This window comes from Mirounga angustirostris, unplaced genomic scaffold (assembly GCF_029215605.1).
Source record: "Mirounga angustirostris isolate CCGP_5_RB_7025 unplaced genomic scaffold, mMirAng1.0.hap1 SCAF_15, whole genome shotgun sequence".
NCBI lineage: Eukaryota > Metazoa > Chordata > Mammalia > Carnivora > Phocidae > Mirounga > Mirounga angustirostris.
Genome location: NW_026991723.1, coordinates 29,880,688 through 29,903,965, shown reverse-complemented (window position 1 = coordinate 29,903,965; position 23,278 = coordinate 29,880,688). Strand labels below are relative to the sequence as shown.

Here is a 23,278-nt window from a genome sequence, read left to right as displayed (position 1 = left end):
TAACAATCACAGAAAAAAACTACTTAACAAACATATATTCAGCAAGTATTATGTGCTAGAGGTGTAATAAGCACTGAAATACAGAAATTATCCTACACCAAACTCCTCACAGGGGCAGACAATTAAAAATTAAAATATGATTGATACTATGATGAACAAATATTGTACTATATTTATGTAAGTGCAGAACATCTTCTGGGGTCATATAATATATTAAATAAAAGCCCAAGTTCTGGAGTTAGTTGGTCAAAGTTTAAATTTCATGTCTACCAATGACTTAGCTGTTGTAGGCTTTGGTGAGTTACTTAACTTCTCCATACCTCAGATTACTCCTATCTTTCTGATAGCATCCATGAAACAGGAGCAGACTATCATTAGCTTCTAAGTGAGGTAAAATCAATCTTAGAGCTGACAAAAATGGAAATCCACCTTACTAATAATTATATTAAATGTAAATGGACTAACTACTCCAAATAAGAGGCAGGTTATCAGAATGGATAAAAAAGCAAGACCTATCATTAACCACAAAGGTTCACTTTAAATATAAAGAACCAATATACTCAAATAGAAAGAGAAAATGATAAACATGCAGTAAGTATAAGAAGACTGTATTGTCTATATTGATATCAGATAAAACTTTAAGATATAAAAAGGAACATTTTTTAAGATAAAAGGATTAATTCATAAGAAAAAAATACTAATCTTAAATGTGTGTGTACCCAATAAGAGCTTCAAAATATATGAGCTGAAAGCTGACAGAACTCAAAGGAATTTAAAAATATACAAGTATAATTGAAGATTACAACATTTTTGTCTCAGAAATTATAAAACAACAGAAAATTAGTAAAGACAGAGAACATTAAGAACAACTCCTAACCAACTTGACTTTATTGATATTTATAGAATACTATATCTAACTGTAGAATAAACATTTTTTTCATGTATACATAGTTCAGAAAAATGCAAATTATACAACAAAGTACCACCACAGACACACTAAAATATCTAAAAACAAAAGACTGATAATGCCAAATGTTGGTGAATATATAAAGCAACTTAAGTCCCATAGATTGCTAGTTGGAACAGAATGGTACAACCACTCAGGAAAATGGTTTGGCAGTTTCTTCTAAAGTTAAACCTACACTTACATAACCCAACAATTCCACTCCCAGGAAATGCAAGTATGTCTACCCAAGATAAATGAAAATGTATGCTTCAAAAAAGGCTTCTACAATAATATTCCTTAGAGTTTTACTTATAATAACCAAAAACTGGAAAACCCAAATATAAGTATCTATCCTCAAATTAATGGGTAAACAAAATGTGGTATATTCATAAAATACAATACACCTCAGGATTTAAAAAGAACGATCACAGATACATTCAATAACATGGATGAATCTCAAAAATACTATGATGAGCAAAAATATTATGATGTGCCAGACACAACAGTTCTAGAGACTAGAAATCCAAAGTGTTGGCAGGTTTGGTTTCTTCTGAGGCCTCTCCTTGGCTTATAGATGGCTGCCTTCTTGCTGTGTCCCCATGTATCCCTTCCTCTGTGCACTCAAGTTCCTGGTATCTCTTTCTCTTCTAAGGACCCCAGACAGATTGGACTAGGCTACCTTAATGGCCTAATTTTAACTTAATTGCTTCTTTAAGAATATTGTCTCCAAATATAGTTACATTCTGAGGTCCCTGGGTTTGGGACTTGCCCATACAAACTTGGAGGGGACACAATTTAGCTCATAATAAGCCTTCTAATTGGTCTTTCTCCATTTAGTTTGGTTCTCCTCTGTCTGCACACACAGCAGATAGGTTACTTATAAAATGCAAATCTGACCATTTTTATCTTATTAGTAATCCACTGTAAACATTTCTAGGGCACTTTACTACCTTAAGAATAAAGACCTCTAATCCTCCAGACAGCTTTCAATATCTTTTATAATCTGTTCCTTGCTTACCACACAGTTGTTGTCTCCCAGCCACTTCCCTCTTACACATATGCTGCAGCCATGAGATACAGAATGCATCAGAACTGCTTTGATTTATTCAAAAGTGGGCCATGATGGTTGTGGGCTGAAGGCTTCTGCAAATGCTCTTTGCTCCCTCTTCCTGCATTACTCTTCTACTCTTCAACTCTTACTCATCCTTCAGTTCTTACTCAGCTCATAGGTCATCTTCTCTCTCTGGGAAGCTCCCTGACAACTCTCCTCACTTTGCAGCAGAATTAGGTCTCTTATGTGCTCCCACAGCATCCCCTGTCACATATCATAACACTCACATGGCTTTATAGTTATGTCTCTAGATGCCCCATTAAAATCGTAAGACGCAGTCAGGCATAAGCCAGTTCATTTCTTTTGGGTACTTATAATCCTGGAACACTGATTCTCAATATGTATATGTACATGTACTTTTTGCCACTCAATATTCTCAACAGATTCCCACAATTAAAATCATTCATGAAAATTGCTCTTAGTCTAGAGGTGCCATATGTGTAAAATTTAGGATAGTATTACCCTTCTTTAACACACACTGTTTGGAGACGGAATAAAGGAAAAAGAATGGACTGTATAAAATCTGATGCAGGTTTTGTTTTCTTTTGTTTTGTTTTGAGAGGGCGAGAAAGAATCTTAAGGAGGCTCCACGCCCACACAGAGCATGACATGGGGCTCAATCCCACGACCCTGAGATCATGACCTGAGCCAAAATCAAGAGTGGGATGCTTAATTGACTGAATCACCCAGGCACCCCACAGGTTTTTCCTTTTTAGAAAATAAATTATTATAAACTATTTTAATAATTCTGAAATGAAATGAAATTATGCTAAGGAATATCTAGAACTTTTTAAAAAAATCACAATATAAAGGGATAAATACAGTGGGTGTAAACAGAATATTAATGCAATCATTCCCATTATTCCCATTACCTGTTAAGTTCCTCCAGACATAAACGTAGCGTTTCATAAGTTGTTAGAGCAATTTCACATTTCCTCTGCTTTACACGAATCAGTTCGTTGTCTTTTTTGTTACCATGTAAAATAGTGACTCTGAAATATCCCCAGGTGTCCAATTCATCCCTCCAGTTGTAGAGGACAGAAAGAGGAGCAACTATTAAGAACATCTAAAAGAAGAAGAAAAACAAAATTATGATAAATTTTTTAAAAAATGAAAGAAGTGGATTCTGGAATATCAATAGTCCTTTTCTTTAATTTTTGACACTGCAATTAATAAGAATAAATACAACTTAGTGACTGGATATATCTGGATATAAAAGACTGTCGAAAAATATTTTGTTGTTTATCTTTTTATTAGGATAAAACAGATAACTAACTTTGTCCAAAGAAAGAACTGTTTTTATCGCCCCCCCCCCGCCCCCGCAAAAAGGAGCCAAGAAGAGAGAAACAATACTCCAAAGCAGAGGAAAGAGTTTAATCAGGACCCAAATAATAACTTCAAGAGCCAAGTGGAGGGGCGCCTGGGTGGCTCAGATGGTTAAGCGTCTGCCTTCGGCTAAGGTCATGATCCCGGGGTCCTGGGATAGAGCTCCACATTGGGCTCCTGGCTCGGCGGGGAGCCTGCTTCTCCCTCTCCCTCTGCCTCTCTCACCCTGCTCATGCTAAAAAAAAAAAAAAAAAAAGAGTCAAGTGGATAATACAAATATGTAAAGCAGGCAGGTTTTTTTCTTGAAATATATGGTTTTCTGAAGCTCTTTTTCCTTTGTACTCCCCTAGTCCAATTCCTCTCTCCTTCTCTCAGATACTGTCAGTTGAAGACCTAGAAAATTTATTAAAAAATCAAAGCAATTAGAAGAAAACCCCTACCTCTTTTCTCATTAGATCAATAATCTACCTATATTTATTTTCATACATTCTGCTCTCCTACACATTACCATGGATGAACTAACCATGTTCTTATCTAAAGACAAACCCTAAACTTATATAGTGGCTGCCATCACTTCTTGTCAAACTAAAGTCAATGCTGGAGAAATTGCCCCGAATCTTCCCTATGTAACTATAACTTTCCCTTTTTAATGGACCATATCCATCCACAAGCTAGTAAGTCCTAATATTTCCCAGGGTTAAAAAACAAAGCAATACCCCAAATCCCTTCCTTAACCCTACATCTCTCTTTAGCTATCCCCCATCACTTTATTGCCTTTCTAGCAATGATACTCAGGAGTTATCAATACTTACTGCTTTTACTTACTTTCCTCCTGTTCTCTCTTGAATTCATATAAATGACTTCTGTCCTAACTCCTCCAACCAAAGCAGTCCTTATCACGATTAACAATATGTCTCTGTTTAGTCTTGAATGAATGTTGGGGTTCCACTGATCTTCCCTGTAAACTAACCCCAAATCCTGTTGTCATCACCCATTTTAATTTTGTAATGTTTTTATCTCTCACTGTTACCACTACCTCTAAGCTGTTATATTTATTTAATTTTTTTAAGACTTTATTTACTTATTTGACAGAGAGAGAGAGCGAGAGCAGTAACACAAGCAGGGGGAGTGGGAGAGGGAGAAGCAGGTTTCCCACTGAGCAGGGAGCCTGATGTGGGACTCGATCCCAGGACCCTGGGATCATGACCTGAGCCGAAGGCAGACACTTAACAACTGAGCCACCCAGGCGCCCCTAAGCTATTATATTTAGTAATGTTACAAGTTTCTTCCCTAAAGTTTTATATGTGTCCTACTTCATAAAGATGAACCAATTAAACATACTGAAAATTTTCAGTTTAGCAAAAAGTTAAATAACACAATACTAGTCTAAATCCTGCTCTCTCTTCTGTGAAATATTTCAGGTAGGCCATTCGTCAGCTGTAAGAAGTCAAATCTGACTCTTTTGGAAAGAGAAAGAAGAAAAAAAGAACAGACGATTAACCTACTCAATTGAGAGTTTCTTTTTCCACCCCATCATCAAACACACATAAATACTTTCTTGTCATACTTGATTCATCTCAAATACTTTTGCCTTTTGATTTGGAGTTTATCCTATGAATTCCATTATACCCCTACCTTCAAATACAAAATTTGGGATCCAAGTACTTAGTCCAAGTATAGTCTCATCCCCTCCCCCCATTTTCGTAGATTACAAGATGAAAATGATGGGTCCAAACTCCACTGCACACTTTGAGCAGTTTTCCACTTCAGGTATCATTAATCAAAGTTGGCAATGAATTTAAAGATTCCTAGAATCAGCCCTAAGATTCAGAAAGTTTTAAAATTAAGACATTTCTTATTATTGGTCTTTGAAATTGCAAAAGGTAAATAAAATGGTTCAATAACTTATTTTAATACTAAAAGATGTCAGAGAACTGAGTTATGCCATTTACAAGGTCCAGAGAAAGTATATAAGAAGAATGTAAAGTATTTACTACCATGCTGTGAATAATATTTCATTTAATAAGCCTTACTTAAGCAAAAGATGTCAAAACAATAAAATGGAAAGCAGTGTCCAGTTGCTAAATCACTGCACACAAAGCAACTATATTTGTTATTCTGAAGCTAAGAAACAATTTTATAAAACTCGATCTAAAATATAATACAAATAGGGCCGCCTGGGTGGCTCAGTCATTAAGCGTCTGCCTTCACCTCGGGTCATGATCCCAGCTCCTGGGATCGAGCCCCACATCAGGCTCCCTGCTTCGCGGGAAGCCTGCTTCTCCCTCTGCCACTCCCCCTGCTTGTGTTCCCTCTCTTGCTGTGTCTCTCTCTGTCAAATAAATAAATAAAACCTTTAAAAATAAATAAATAAAAAGATAAAATATAAACGGAATTAAAATTTGCTCACTTAAATACTACTAAAATCAACAAAGGTCACATTTAACCGATCAACTAGAGAATACTGAATTACTTTTAACTCTTTCAACAAATCTATCTCAATTATTGAAAGGCATGCCTTTAAAGTTTGATTCTTCATGCACTATGGCCTTAGAAAAATGATGTGATGTGGACTATGACAAAATACCCAAAGATGTTTTTCATGTGCAATGATTTTTGTGGTAGAAATAGTTATAGTATTCACAATAATTACCGTACCATTATTGAGCACTTGCTGTGTGCCAAGGGCTGTGCAAAGTAGTTGACAAATATTAACTCAAGGACTTTACATAGAAATGCTATGAAGTAGAAATATTTAGTATTTCCTTTCTAGAGATGAGATGAAAAAACTAAGGTGTAGAGTTGTTAAATAACACATCCAAGGGGCGCCTGGGTGGCTCAGTCGTTAAGCGTCTGCCTTCGGCTCAGGTCATGGTCCCAGGGTCCTGGGATCGAGCCCCGCATCGGGCTCCCTGCTCCGCGGGAAGCCTGCTTCTCCCTCTCCCCCTCCCCCTGCTTGTATCTCTTCTCTCGCTGTGTCTCTCTCTGTCAAATAAATAAATAAAATCTTAAAAAAAATAAATAAATAACACATCCAAGATCATACTGCTATTATGTGGCAAAATAGTATTTGAGCCCATGTCTGTCTAATTCCAAAACTTGTAACCACTATTATATATCATGTTGGTACTATAATTCAGGAAGCCATGACTGTGAGACATACAGCTCTCATTTACCACTGTAACTCTAGACCTTTGTATAGCATTTAGAAAACAAAGGTGTTCAAGTGATAAACGAAATAATAAATGCAACCATGCATGTCAGTGCCAGGTTAGGATCAGCAATTCATATTCAGAGAACAGCAACAGACAAACAGGGCCAAAGCAAAGGTCTCACACAGGAGGATGTGAGATATTAAAGTGAAAAATAATATGTACCTTTATATAGAGAGAAGTTACAGACCATAAAATTGAAATTTTTGCTATATATTTCAAAGTTCTAAAAAATATTCCCTGTGATTACCTCTATAATGTTAATTCTTTCAAAAATGCCAAACCTAATTAATTTAAACACTATTATGTATAACTGGTAACTTTTCCTTTTGGAATAACTTTCCTTTTGGCTATTTAATATATGCAAATTTGAGTTTAAAATCCATTCTAGCCATGGATTTATGTAAATCCTTTTTTAGAAAAGCAGCATAAGAATTATACCAAAACTAGACGTTCTTCAAAAATAGAAAATTATAGACCAATATCACTTAAATTAATGGACAGCAAACCAAAAAATATCACATCTTTCAATTAAACAAGGAAAGTAAATAAGGGATAAAAATGGAAATGACAAGTAAAAGTATTTGTAGAAAATATAAGTAAAACAATAAAATGAACAGTAAATCAATTAATGTTTTTAACGATTTATTAGAGAGAGAGAGAGTGCATGCACACGTGCATGAATTGGAGGAGACGCAGAGGAGAGAATCTCAAGCAGACTACCCACTTGGGGCTCGATCTCATGACCCATGAGTTCATGACCTGAGCCAAAATCATGAGTCAGACACCTAACCAACTGAGCCAACCAGGCATCCCAAACAGTAAATCAATTACTAAGAACAGTAAAAAAATTAAGAAAGTGCCATTTATCAAATCTGTGTTGCACCTTAAATGATACATTAGGCCAGATGGACTTAACAGATATATACAGAATATTTGATCCCAAAGCAGCAGAATGAATATACATTCTTCTCAAGTGCATCTGTAACATTTTCTGGTATAGACCATATGTTAGGACACAAAACAAGTCTTAATAAATTTAAAAAGACTGAAATCTTATCAAGCATCTTTCAACCACAAACGTATGAAATTAGAAAACAATTACAAAAAGAAAACTCGAGAATTCACAAGTATGTAGAGGTTAATCAAATGCTACTCATGATAAAAACCCTCAACGAGGTAGAGTTAGAGGACATATACCTCAACATAACAAAGGCCATATATGAAAAACCTACAGCTAACATCAACCTCAAAAGGGAAAAACAGAGCTTTTCCTCTATGATGACGAAAAGCCAGGGATGTCCATTCTCAACAGTTATTTAACATAGTAATGGAAGTCTTAGCCACAGCAAACAGACAACAAAACAAATTAAAAGGCATCCAAATTGACAAGGAAAAAGTAAAACTTTCACTATTTGCAGATGACATGATACTACATATAAAAAACCTAAAAGATTCCACCAAAAAAACTGCTAAAACTGATAAACTAATTCAGTAAAGTCATAGGTTACAAAATCAACATAGGGAAATTTGTTGCATTTCTATATACCAATAATGAAGCAGCAGAAAGAGAAATTAAGGAATCAATCCCATTTACAATTGCACCAAAAGCAATAAGATACCTAGGAATAAACCTAACCAAAGAGATTAAGGACCTGTACTCTGAAAACTATAAAACACTGATGAAAGAAACTGAAGATGACACAAAGAAATGGAAAAGCATTCCATGCTCAAGGATGAGAAGGACAAATATTGTTAAAATGTCTATGCTACCCAAAGTAATCTACACATTTAACACAATCCCTATCAAAACACCAACTGAATGTTTGACAGAGCTACAACAAAATCCTAAAATCTGTATGGAATCACAAAAGACCCTGAATAGTCAAAGCAACCTTAAAAAAAGAAGAGCAAAGCTGGAGGCATCACAATTCCAGACTTCAAGTTATATTACAAAGTTGTAGTGATCAAAACAGTATGGTACTGGCACAAAAATAGACACACAGATCAATAAAACAGAGCAGAAAACCCAGAAACAAACCCACAACTATATGGTCAACTGATCTTCAACAAAGCAGGAAAGAACATCCAATGGGAAAAAAACAGTTTCTTCAATAGTGTTCAGAAAACTGAGCAGCAGCATGCAAAAGGATGAAACTGTACTACTTTCTTAGACCATACACAAAAATAAATTCAAAATGGATTAAAGACCTAAATGTGAGACCTGAAACCTAATAATCCTAGAGGAGAACACAGACGGTAACCTCTTTGACATCGGCCTTAGCAACTTTTTTCTAGATATATCTCCAGAGGCAAGAGAAACAAAAAGCAAAAATAAACTATTGGGACTTCATCAAAATAAAAATCTTCTGCACAGTGAAGGAAACAATCAACAAAACTAAAAGGCAACTTATGGAATGGGAGAAGATATTTGCAAATGACATCTGATAAAGGGTTAGTATCCAAAATATATAAAGAACTTATAAAACTCAACACCCAAGAAACAAATAATCCAATTAAAAAGTGGGCAGAACACATGAATAGAAATTTTTCCAAAAAAGATATACAGATGGTCAACAAACACACAAAAAGACGCTCAATATCACTCAGCATCAGGGAAATACGAATCAAAACTACAATATTACCTCACACCTGTCAGAATGGTTAAAATCGGTAACACAAGAAACAACAGATGTTGGCGGGGATATGGAGAAAGGGAAATCCTCCTGCACTGTTGGTGGGAATGCAAACTGGTGAAGCCACTCTGGAAAACAGTATGGAGGTTCCTCAAAAAGTTAAAAATGGAACTACCTTATGATCCAGCAATTGCTTTACTAGGTATTTACCCAAAGAAAATAAAATACTAATTCAGTGGGATAGATGTACCCTGATATTTATAGCAGCGTTATCTACAATAGCCAAATTATGGAAACATACACACACACACACACATACAGTCATACATGTACACACACACGTACACACACACACAATGGAGTATTACTCAGCCATAAAAAAGAATGAAACCTTGCCATTTGCAACAACATGGATGGAGCTAGAGAGTATTAAGCTAAGCAAAGTAAGTCAATCAGAGAAAGACAAATACCATATGATTTCACTCATATGTGGAATTTAAGAAACAAAACAAGCAAAGGGGAAAATAAAGAGAGAGGGAGGTAAACCAAGAAACATATTCTTTTAACTTTAGAGAACAAACGAATGGTTACCCAAGGGGAGGTGGATGGAGGATGGGTTAAATAGGTAATGGTGATTAAGGAGTGCACTTGCTGTGATAAGCACAGGGTACTGTATGGAAGTGTTGAATCACTATACTGTACACCTGAAATCAGCATTACACTGCATGTTAACTAAAAATAATTTAAATAAAAATTTAAAAAAATAAACAACATGCTACTGAACCACCAAAGGGTCAAAGAAGAAATAAAAAAAAAAACCTTGAGACAAAGAAAATAGAAATAAAACATGCCAAATATATAGGATGCAGAAAAGCAGTTCTGAGAGGGAATTTCACAGCGATCTATGCTCAAAGAACTAGGAAGAAGAACAAAGCCCAAAGTTAGTAGGAGAAATAAATAACAAAGATCGGAATGGAAACAAATAAAATAGAGACTAAAAAGACAAAAAAAAAATCAGTAAAACTAGGAGCTGCTTCTTTGAAAATATAAAACTGATAAAACTTTAGCTAGACTCACCAAAAAAAAGAGGGAGGGCTCAAATAAATAAAATCAGAAATAAAAGAGATGTCACCAAATGATACCACATTCATACAAAGAATCACAAGGGAGTACTATGAACAATTATGTGCTAACAAATTGGAAAACCTAAAAGAAATGGATATTTTCTAAAAACTACAACCCTCCATGACTGAATCATAATGAAAAAGAGAATCTAAATAGACCAATTACTAGTAAGATGAATTACTACTGATTTTCCAATCAGTAATCAAAAACATCCCACAAACAGAAGTCCAGTACCAGGTGGTTCAGTGGCAAATTCTATTAAACATTCAAAGAAGAGTCAATACAAATCCTCCTCAAACTTTTCTAAAAAATAGGAGAGAATTCATTTTACAAGTCCATCATTACCCTGATACCAAAACCAGACAAGGACACTACAACAAAGGAAAATTAAAAGTCAATATCCTTGATGAACAAAGGTGCAAAAATCCTCAACAAAGTATCAGCAAAGTGAATTCAGAAATACATCAAAAGGATCATACACCATGATCAATGGGTTTTATTCCAAGGATGCAAGGATGGAATGTTAATGTTGTTCAACATCTGCAAATCAATCACATGATACACCATATTAACAAAATGAAGAATAAAGATCACATGATCATCTCAATAGATGACAAAATTCAACATCCATTTATATAATAGATAAAAACTCTCAACAAAGTAAGTATAGAGGAAAAGTACTTCAACATAATAAAGGCCATATAACAAGCCATAACTAATATTACACTCAATGGTAAAAGATGAAAACTTTTCCTCTAAGATCAGGAACAAGACAAGGATGCTCACTCTCACCACTTTTATTCAACATAGTATTGGAAGTCCTAGGCAGACCAATAAGGAAAGAAAGAAAGAAGGAAGAAAGTAAGGCAGGCAGGCAGACAGGCAGGAAAGAAGGAAGGAAAGGGGGGAAGGAAGGAAGGAAATCCAAATTGGAAAGTAAGAAGAAAACTGTCAATGTTTGCCTATGACATGATATTGCATATAGAGAACACTAAAGACTCCACCAAAAAAACCGCAAAAAAAACAAAAACCAAACCAAACCAAACCAAACCAAACACTCTTAGAATAAACACATTCAGTACAGTTGCAGGAAACAAAATCAATATACAAAAATCTGTTGCTTTTCTATACACTAACAACAAACTATCAGAAACAGCAATGAAAAAAATAATCTCACTTATAACTACATCAAAACGAGTAAAATACCTAGAGATAAATTTAACCAAGGAGGTAAAAGACCTGGACACTGAAAACTACAAGCCATTGATAAACCACAGAAAGGGCGACTGGGTAGCTCAGTCAGTTGAGTGGCCAACTTGATTTTGGCTCATGTCATGACCTCAGGGTCCTGGGACTGAGCCTGGCATCAGACTCCATGCTCAGCAGATTAAATAAATAAATCTTTAAAAAAAGAAACTATAGAAGACACAAAAAAATGGAAAAATATTCCATGCTCTGGATTGGAAGAACAAATATTTTAAAATGTACACACTACCCAAAGCAATCTACAAATTCAATTCAATACCTATAACATTCCAATGACATTTTTCACAGAAATATAACAATCCTAAAATTTGTATAGAACCATAAAAGACCACAAATAGTCAAAGCGATCTTGAGAAAGAACAACAAAGCTGAATTATACTCCCTGATTTCAAACTGTTTTACAAAGCTATAGTAATCAAACAGTATGCTACTGCATAACAAGAGACACATAGATCACTGGAACAAAATACAAATAACCCAAACTTATATGGCCAATTAATTTATGACATAGGAGGCAAAAATATACAATAAGAAAGGACAGTCATGTCAATGAATGGTGTTGGGGAAACTATATAGCCACAGCAAAAGAATGAAACTACCATCTTGTAACACACACAAAACTCAAAATGGATTAAAGACTTGAATGTAAGACCTGAAACCATAAAGCTCCTAAAAGAATACATAGGAAGTAAGCTCCTTGATTATGGTCTTGGTGATGGTTTTTTTCTTTTTATTATGCTATGTTAATCACCATACATTACATCATTAGTTTTTGATGTAGCGTTCCATGATTCATTGTTTGCGTATAACACCCAGTGCTCCATACAGAACGTGCCCTCTTTAATACCCATCACCAGGCTAACCCATCCCCACAACCCCCTCCCCTCTAGAACCCTCAGTTTGTTTCTCAGAGTCCACAGTCTCTCATGGTTCATCCCCCCCTCCAATTTCCCCCTTTGCATTTTTCCCTTCCTAGTATCTTCTTTTTTTTTTTAACATATAATGTATTATTTGTTTCAGAGGTACAGGTCTGTGATTCAACAGTCTTACACAATTCACAGTGCTCACGATAGCACATACCCTCCCCAATGTCTATCACCCAGCCACCCCATGCCTCCCACCCCCCACCACTCCAGCAACACTCAGTTTGTTTCCTGAGATTAAGAATGCCTCATATCAGTGAGATCATATGATACACGTCTCTCTCTCTGATTGATTTATTTCGCTCAGCATAATACCCTCCAGTTCCATCCACATCGTTGCAAATGGCAAGATTTCATTCCTTTTGATGGCTGCATAATATTCCATTGTGTGTGTATATATATATATACCACCTCTTCTTTATCCATTCATCTGTTGATGGACATCTTGGCTCTTTCCACAGTTTGGCTACTGTGGACATGGCTGCTATAAACATTGGGGTGCACGTACCTCTTCAGATCACTACATTTGTATCTTTGGGGTAAATACCCAGTAGTGCATTGCTGGGTCTATAGGGTAGCTCTATTTTCAACTTTTTGAGGAACCTCCATACTGTTTTCCAGAGTGGCTGCACCAGTTTGCATTCCCACCAACAGTGTAGGAGGGTTCCCTTTTCTCCGCATCCCCGCCATTACCTGTCGTTTCCTGACTTGTTAATTTTAGCCGTTCTGACTGGTGTGAGGTGGTATCTCATTGAGGTTTTGATTTGGATTTCCCTGATGCCGAGCAATGTTGAGCACTTTTTCATGTGTCTGTTGGCCATTTGGATGTCTTCTTTGGAAAAATGTCTGTTCATGTCTTCTGCCCATTTCTTGATTGGATTATATGTTCTTTGGGTGTTGAGTTTGAGAAGTTCTTTATAGATTTTGGATACTAGCTCTTTATCTGATATGTCATTTGCAAATATCTTCTCCCATTCTGTCGGTTGTCTTTTGGTTTTGTTGACTGTTTCTTTTGCTGTGTCTGATATGTCATTTGCAAATATCTTCTCCCATTCTGTTGGTTGTCTTTTGGTTTTGTTGACTGTTTCTTTTGCTGTGCAAAAGCTTTTTATCTTGATGAGGTCCCAATAGTTCATTTTTGGCCTTGCTTCCCTTGCCTTTGGTGATGTTTCTAGGAAGAAGTTGCTATGGCTGAGGTCGAAGAGGTTGCTGCCTGTGTTCTCCTTTAGGATTTTGATGGACTCCTGTCTCACATTTAGGTCTTTCAACCATTTGGAGTCTATTTGTGTGTGTGGTGTAAGGAAATGGTCCAGTTTCATTCTTCTGCATGTGGCTGTCCAATTCTCCCAACGCCATTTGTTGAAGAGACTGTCTTTTTTCCGTTGGACATTCTTTCCTGCTTTGTCGAAGATTAGTTGACCATAGAGTTGAGGGTCCATTTCTGGGCTCTCTATTCTGTTCTGTTGATCTATGTGTCTGTTTTTGTACCAGTACCATACTGTCTTGATGATGACAACTTTGTAATAGAGCTTGAAGTCCAGAATTGTGATGCCACCAGCTTTGCTTTTCAGAACAATACCTTGATGAACATGGATGCAAAAATTCTCACCAAAATACTAGCCAATAGGATCCAACAATACATTAAAAGGATTATTCACCATGACCAAGTGGGATTTATTCCTGGGCTGCAAGGTTGGTTCAACATCCGCAAATCAATCAATGTGATACAATACATTAATAAAAGAAAGAACAAGAACCATATGATCCTCTCAATAGATGCAGAAAAAGCACTCGACAAAGTACAGCATCCTTTCTTGATCAAAACTCTTCAGAGTATAGGGATAGAGGGTACATACCTCAATATCATAAAAGCCATCTATGAAAAACCCACAGCGAATATCATTCTCAATGGGGAAATACTGAGAGCTTTCCCCCTAAGGTCAGGAACACGGCAGGGATATCCACTATCACTACTGCTATTCAACATAGTACTAGAAGTCCTAGCCACAGCAATCAGACAACAAAAAGAAATAAAAGGCATCCGAATCAGCAAAGAAGAAGTCAAACTCTCACTCTTTGCAGATGATGTGATACTTTATGTGGAAAACCCAAAAGACTGCACCCCAAAACTGCTAGAACTCATACAGGAATTCAGTAAAGTGGCAGGATATAAAATCAATGCACAGAAATTAGTGGCATTCCTATACACCTACAACAAGACAGAAGAAAGAGAAATTAAGGAGTCGATCCCATTTACAATTGCACCCAAAACCATAAGATACCTAGGAATAAATCTAACCAAAGAGGCAAAGGATCTGTACTCAGAAAACTATAGAATACTCATGAAAGAAATTGAGGAAGACACAAAGAAATGGAAAAACGTTCCATGCTCATGGATTGGAAGAACAAATATTGTGAAGATGTCAATGCTACCTAGAGCAATCTACACATTCAATGCAATCCCTATCAAAATACCATCCACTTTTTTCAAAGAAATGAAACAAATAATCCTAAAATTTGTATAGAACCAGGAAAGACCCCGAAGAGCCAGAGGAATGGTGATGGGTTTTTTAATGTAACTCCAAGAGCAAAGGCAACGAAAACAAAAATTTGTTTATTTTGGATATTAACCTGTTATCAGATATATGATTTGGAAATATTTTCTCCTGTTTAGTTGGTTGTCTTTTCCTTTTGTTGACGATATCCTTTGCTGTGCAGAAGGGACTACATCAAACTAAAAAGCTTCTGATAAGTATTTAATATCCAAAATACTAAAGAACACATACAATTCAATAGCCAAAAAAAAAAAAAAATCCAATTTAAAAATGGACAGAGAATCTGGATAGACGTTTTTCCAAAGAAGAAAAGGAGATGGCCAATACGCACATGAAAAATATCACTAATCATCAGGGAAATGCAAATCAAAACCACAATGAGATATCACCTCACATCCGTTAGACTGCCTATTTTCAAAATGACAAGAGATAACAAGTGTTAGCCACAATTTTAAGAAAAGGAAACCCTTATGCACTATTGGTAGGAATTTAAATTAGTGCAGCCACTATGAAAAGCAAAAAATTAAAAATAGAACTACCATATGATCCAGGACTTTCACTTCTGGGTATTTGAAGAAAACAAAAACACTAATTTGAAAATATTTATGTACCCCCATATTCACTGCAACATTATTTACAACAGCCAAGATATGGGAACAACTTAAGTGTCCACTGATGGATGATAAAGAAGATGTGATATATAGATATATAGATATATAGATATAACACATATATACACACACAGAATACTATTCAGCCATAAAAAAGAATGAAATCCTGCCATTTGTGATAACATGGATGGACCTTGAGGGTATTATGCTAAGTGAAACAAGTCAGACCAAGAAAGAGAAATATCATTTGATTTCACTTATATGTGGAATCTACAAAATAAAACAAACCAAAAAAATCAAGCTCATATCTACAGAGAACAAATTAATGGTTGCTAGGGCATTAGTGTGGTATGTGACATGCATCCAGCTATAAAATAAATAATTCATGAAAATGTAATGGTGATTATAGTTAATACTATATTGAATATTTTAAAGTTGCTAATACAGTAGATCTTAAAAGTCCTTACAGGAAAAAAAAATTTTTTTCTAACTATGTATGATGATAGATGTTAACTAGACTTATTTACTGTGGTGATTATTTTGCAATGTATACAAATAACAAATCATTATTTTGCATTCCTGAAACTAATATAATATGTCATTAATACTTCAAAAAAGGCCTGAAAAGGCATGTGGCTTAATATATGTAAAAACATGACCAGTTAGAACATAAAATTTAAAAAATTCCATTTGTAATAGCAACCAAAAAGAAAGAATACCTAGTTAAACTTAATGAACAAGAAACTAGGTCATATGAAGAAAGCTAGAAATTCTGAAGGGCAAGAAATAAGATTTAAGCAAATGATACAACTACTCTTGGATATGCAGTATTTACAGTGTAAAGATGTTCATTCTCCCTACCTAAATCAATAAATTCAATGTAATACCAACTAAAATGTCAATAGGTTTTTAGGAGAAAATTGAGAATTTGAAGACAAACTAATCCTACCAAACATTAAAACATATTATAAAGCCAAAAAAATTAAAACTGTTTAGCACTGAAAGATAAATGAACAAATAAATCAATAGGACAGAACAATATATCTAGAAATATACCCACACATTTATAAATGAGTTTTATTTTACTCAAAAGTGACCCTTCAAATATTGTGAAAAAGAGGGCTTATTTAATAAATGACAATTAAAATAATTGGCTAACCAATTGAAAAAAATAAAGCTGGATTAATAGATCATTCCTTTTTTTTTTTTAAAGATCTTATTTATTTATTTGACAGAGAGATACACAGCGAGAGAGGGAACACAAGCAGGGGGAGTGGGAGAGGGAGAAGCAGGCTTCCCGTGGAGCAGGGAGCCTGATGTGGGGCTCCATCCCAGAACCCTGGGATCATGACCTGAGCCGAAGGCAGACGCTTAACGACTGAGCCACCCAGGTGCCCCAATAGATCATTCCTTATAGCAAAATAAATTCAGGCTGACACGAGATGTAAAGGTATAAATAAAGTCATACACATTATAAAAGAATCATGGATGAATTTACAATCTTAGGTACAGAAGATTTTTCTAGGCAGGCATAAAACCTAGAAGCTATAAAGATAGATATTTTTAACTACCCAAATTTTTAAAAAATACAATAAATAAGTCAAAAGCTGACTCGGAAAAAGTAGGGAAGAAATATTTACAGATTACATAATGGACAAAAGATTAGTATGTAGAACATCTGATTAAGGACTATTAAGAAATAGGATTAAAACTAGAACTTGATGCTTTAAAAAGCTATTAAAAGTCTTTTAAGATTCTGAAAAGACACTTGACCTCACTCATAATTAAAGCAATAGAAATCAGAGCAAGGTGTAATTTTTCTACATCTCTGACAATTTGTTTGTTAACACCTAGGATAAATGAAAAGGTGGGAAACAGACACAGTTTTACACTATTGGTGAGGATACAAATTGGCATAAGCTCTTAAAAGGCAATTTGACTCTAGCTGTCAAAATGTAATATACCCATAATTTCAGTACCACAAACTGTGTGATGCCAGTACCAAGAATTTATCCCATAGTTATGATGGCAAAAAGTTGCAAGATATATGCATGAGGATTTTCACAGTAGCATCATTTGGAAGATAATCCTCTTGGTATACATCAGAAACTAAAGAAATAGTGTAGAGTAAATAAAATGCTGGAAACATATTTTTGTTCAATCACCATTGAAACTGCTTCTGATAATGTGATTACTAGAAAAATTCTCCTCTGCATTAATACTGATTATGAATTTTCACAGACTCTTTAAAGCTTTATCATGGGGCGCCTGGGTGGCTCAGTCGTTAAGCGACTGCCTTCAGCTCAGGTCATGATCCCAGAGTCCTGGGATAGAACCCCGCATCCAGCTCCCTGCTCAGCAGGGAACCTGCTTATCCCTCTCCCACTCCCCCTGCTTGTGTTCCCTCTCTCGCTGTGTCTCTCTCTGTCAAATAAATAAATAAAATCTTTTAAAAAATAAATAAAATAAAGCTTTATCATATGAGATAGCAATATTTTAAAATTAATTTACTTTGATTTTCTTAAAGACTGAATTCCAATCCTAATGGCTTAAATCTAAAGACTCATTCCAAGAATTAATATGTGAAATGCATACTTTGTGTATTTTCCTTTAGGAATTTATTCTTGGCAGGAAACATCTATTTCATGCATTCTTAGATGATTTATTCACACTTGAAAAGTTTCAAAATATATATGAGATGTATCATTTCACACACACATACCCCAAATCCACCACTCCTTAATTTGTAACATTTGATTCATTAAAAGTATTTGTTTTTCAAGGAGTTCCAACATTAATTTTTCAGGATTCCATTGCAATTCTGGCATTAGCATAATAAATATAAAGGAATTTATTTCTTTTCTAGCTATTTCACAGACTATCTTTTAAAAAATGCACAAAATTTAATTTTTTTTGAGATTTTATTTATTTATTTGACAGAGACACAGCGAGAGAGGGAACACAAGTAGGGGGAGTGGGAGAGGGAGAAGCAGGCTTCCCGCCAAGCAGGGAGCCCGATGCGGGGCTCGATCCCAGGACCCTGGGATCATGACCTGAGCCGAAGGCAGACGCTTAACGACTGAGCCACCCAGGCGCCCCAAAATACACAAAATTATAACTGGACCAATACAAATTTATCTTTTAAGAATTTCATCACACAGGGGCACTTGGGTGGCTCAGTCACTTAAACATCTGCCTTCAGCTCAGATCATGATCCCAGGGTCCTGGGATCGAACCCGACATCAGTCTCCCTGCTCCGTGGGGAACCTGTTTCTCCCCCTCCCTGCTGCCTGTTGCTCTGCCTGCTTGTATTCTCTCTCTCTGTCAAATAAATAAATAAAATATTAAAGAAAAAAAAGAATTCTGTCACACAAAAATATAGTATTTGTTTGAATTTCCTTCTGGGGAATTAATTTAGGATGTCACTGGTAATCCCATTAAAAGCTTTATGAAATTCCAGGTCAAATGATTAACTAAACAAATGTATGTATTGATGCAACTGAAACCAAAGAACAAATATAAAAATAAATCCATAATAGTGTAAAATTCTTGGAAGTGGTCCTGCCCAATAACCAGAACTGTGTAAGAGTAGATGAAAACTGACATACTTGTAGAAAGGAGGAATCTATCCTATACCCATGTAAGCGAAAACTTCCCCAAAAAACAAAAAAGCCAATTTTCCTAGAAAAAGACTTTAGGCCAAACACTATAACAAGAGACAAAGACGGTCATCAGATCATAATAAAAGGGGTCAATTCATTAACAGAATATAACAACTGTAAATATTACACCCAACATCAGAACACCTAACTATATAAAGCAAATATTAACAGGTATGAAGAGAGAAAATGACAGCAATATAATAATAATAGGGGACTTCAACACCCTACTTTCAACAACAGATAGATCATCCAGACAGAAAATCAGTCAAGAAACATCAGACAAAGTACACGTTAGATCAGATGGACCTAATAGACATATATACAGCATTTCATCTAACAGCAGCAGAATACATATTCTTCTCAAGCACGTAGAACTTTCTCCAGGACAGATAATATGTTAGGCCACAATACAAGTTTGTGTACAATGAAACTAGAAACCAATGACAAGAGGAAAACTGAAAAATCCATATATATGTGGATATTAAACAATATGCTCCTGACAACCAAAGGTGTCAGAGAAGGAATCAAAAGGGAAATCAAATAATATCTTGAGACAAAAATTGAAACACAACATACCAAAACTTATAGGATGCAGCAAAAGGAGTTCTAAAAAAGAAATTTTTAGTGATAAAGACCTACATTAAGAAAAAAGAAAAATCACAGATGAACAACCTAACTTTATACCTCAAGAAACTATAAAAAGAAGAACAAGGAACACCTGGGTGGCACAGTCAATTGAGCATCCAACTCTTGGTTTTGGCTCAGGTCGTGATCTCAGGGTTGTGAGATCAAGCCCCCATTTGGGCTCCACATCTAGTGTGGAGTCAGCTTGGAACTCTCTCTCCTTCTCCCTCTGCCCCTCCCCACCCCTGCTCATGCATGCTTTCTCTCTCTAAAATAAATAAACCTCAAAAAAAAAAAAGAACAAATTAAGCCCAAAGTTAGTAGAAGCAATCACAAAGATCATAGTGGAAATGAATGAAATAGAGACTAGAAAAACACTAAAAAGATCACTGAAATTAAGAGCTGATTCTTTGAATAGATAAACACAGTTGGCAAACGTTTAGCTAGAATAAGAAAAAAGAGAAAACACTCAAATAAAATTAGAAATGAAAGAGGAGACATTACAACTGATAACAAGAAATACAAAGGATCATATGAAATTATACAATTATATACCAAGAAATTAGATAACCTAGAAGAAATGGATACATTCCCAGAAAAATATAACCCAACAAGCCTGAATCATGAAGAAAGATCTGAACAAATTACTAGTAAAGAGATTGAATCAGTAACCAAAAACCTACCAGCACAGAAAAGTCCGGGACCAGACAGCACCACTAGTGAATTTTGCCAAACATTTGAAGAAATGTCAATCCTTCCCAACAATCCCAAACTCATTTTTCAAGGCCAGTGTTATCCTGATATCAAAGACAAGGGTATCACAAGAAAAGAAAAATACAGGCCAATATCCCTGATGAATATAAACACAAAAATCCTCAACAAAATATTTTTTTTTTAAAGATTTTATTTATTTATTCATGAGAGACAGAGAGAGAGAAGCAGAGGGAGAAGCAGGCTCCCAAGGAGCAGGGAGCCCGATGTGGGACTCGATCCCAGGACCCTGGGATCATGACCTGAGCCGAAGGCAGACGCTTAACCATCTGAGCCACCCAGGTGCCCCCAAGCCTCAACAAAATATTAAACAAACAGATTCAACAGTACATTAAAAGGACCATACACCATGATCAAAGTGGGATTTATTTCTTAGATGCATTGATAGTTCAACATATGCAAATCAATAAATGTGATACATCCATCACATGAACAAAATGAAGGATAAAAATCATATTTCAATAGATGCAAAAAAAAAGCATTTGACAAAATTCAACACCCTTTTATGATAAAAACTCTCAACAAACTGGACATAGAGAATACATACTTCAACATAATAAAGACCATATATGACAAGCCCATAGTTAATATCACAGTCAACAGTCAAAAGCTGAATACTTTTCCTCTAAGATCAGTAACAAGACAAAGATGCCTATTCTTACCCAGTTTATTCAACATAGGACTAGAAGTCCTAGTCAGAGCAATTAGGTAAATAAAGAAATAAAAGATACTCAAATTGGAAAGGAAGAAGTAAAACTGTCTGTTTGTAGATGATATGATATTACATGTAGAAAACCCTAAAGATGCCATAAACAAAAACAAAAACAAACCTCTTAGAACTCAGTAAAATAAATTCAGTAAATACGCAGGACACAAAATCAATATACAAAAATCAGTTGTGCTTCTATACATTAGCAATGAATTATCAGAAAAAGAAATTAAGAAAACAATGCAAAGGGGGTGCCTGGGTGGCTCAGTCATTAAGCGTCTGCCTTCGGCTCAGGTCATGATCCCAGGGTCCTGGGATTGAGCCCCACATCGGGTTCTCTGCTCAGCGGGAAGCCTGCTTCTCCCTCTCCCTCTGCCTGCCACTCCCCCTGCTTGTGCTCTCTCTCTCTCTGTCAAATAAATAAATAAATAAAATCTTAAAAAAAAAAAAGAAAAAAGAAAACAATGCAAAGTAATGGCAGAGTAATTAATTAAAGGGGAAACAATTATGACAATCATCTGCTTCAGAGAAGCAGCACTCCACTTCTCCTATATAAAGTACTGTGTATATTCTTCCAAAGCAGGAGAACTTCTTCAGAATTCATAGTGAGTGTTGGGGCTGAGGAAATTTCTCAATTGAAGAAAAAGTGCTATACACTTTCAAACAAAAAGAAAATTTCCTGTACAAGCAAAAAATCAGTTCAGGACTGGAACCTCATCTACAATATAGAGTGACAGAAGAAAATAAAATTATTTTGGTCAAGTTTAAGAGAAAACTTTTAACTTAGAATTCTACACACAGATAAACTATCAATCCAGTAAAACAGCAATATAAAAGTACATAAAACCTTTGAAACAACTGAAGTTGTTAAATAAGCAAAAAGTGGTACAAACACAAGAAGAAATGAGAAAGCTGAAAGACATAGCAGGAAATTTTAATATATTTCTCTCATAATTTAATTGGTCAAATAGACCAAAAGCAAAACAAAACAGTATTAAGAATTTTAACAATATAATTAACCTTGATTTAACATATATATTTAGAACTATGTGGCCATAATAACAAAGAATATGCAAAATACTTGCAAACATTTTAAAATAACAGATTATGTAACCGCACAGCATTAAAAACACCTGACCACGGATTTAGCCACACACACACACAAAAAAATCAAGCCAGTATTATCTGAACAACAAAAGTAGAAATCAACAACAAAGGCTAAATACTCCCATCATTGTCCATCCCCCAATAATATCTATTCACTTGGAAATTTTAAACTTCACTTTAAATAGTATTTGGGTAAAAGAGAAAAACTATAGAGTCACAGACAATTTTGAAAAGACCACCTAGTGAAAACTATGAAATGCAGACAAAGTAGTACTCAAAAAAACATATACAACTTAAGTGAAATTTATTAGAATATAAGATTAAAAATAAATACTTAAGAATTGAACTGAAGGAGGTAGAAAAATTGTGTATATTATAGCAAGGAATTACACATATACATGCATATGTGCCTATATAAATATATAAATGTAAATAAATATATATTATATATTAATATCTTCACCTATTTAAAGTATTACTTTTCCCTGCTGTTTTTCTGCCCTGTTAACTATCAGAACTGACATAAGATATTAATAAATTCTGCACTGACATTTAGAATCAAATAACAACTGAAAACAGGACTACAAACAGTATCTGAACTCTAGAAGATTTAAAGACACATTAAAAATATGCTTTAAAGGGGAAGGGAAGGAAAGATAAAACAAGACGAAATCAAAGAGGTAACAAACCATAA

At 35.2% G+C, this 23,278-nt stretch overlaps 1 protein-coding gene and 1 long non-coding RNA gene across 5 annotated transcripts in view; one reads left to right on the top strand and one right to left on the bottom strand.

Moving 5' to 3' along the window:
- LOC123849618 (uncharacterized) overlaps positions 1 to 23,278 on the top strand; it is a 150,005-nt gene that overhangs the window by 89,233 nt on the left and 37,494 nt on the right. The window lies entirely within an intron of this gene.
- Positions 1 to 23,278, bottom strand: part of ERCC6L2 (ERCC excision repair 6 like 2) — a 131,852-nt gene that overhangs the window by 84,502 nt on the left and 24,072 nt on the right. For all 4 annotated transcript variants that reach the window (XM_064579485.1, XM_045882365.3, XM_045882363.3 and 1 more), the window contains exon 4: positions 2,930 to 3,123. In XM_064579485.1, the coding sequence (XP_064435555.1) occupies positions 2,930 to 3,123 (194 nt within the window). The remainder of the gene's footprint in view (positions 1 to 2,929; positions 3,124 to 23,278) is intronic.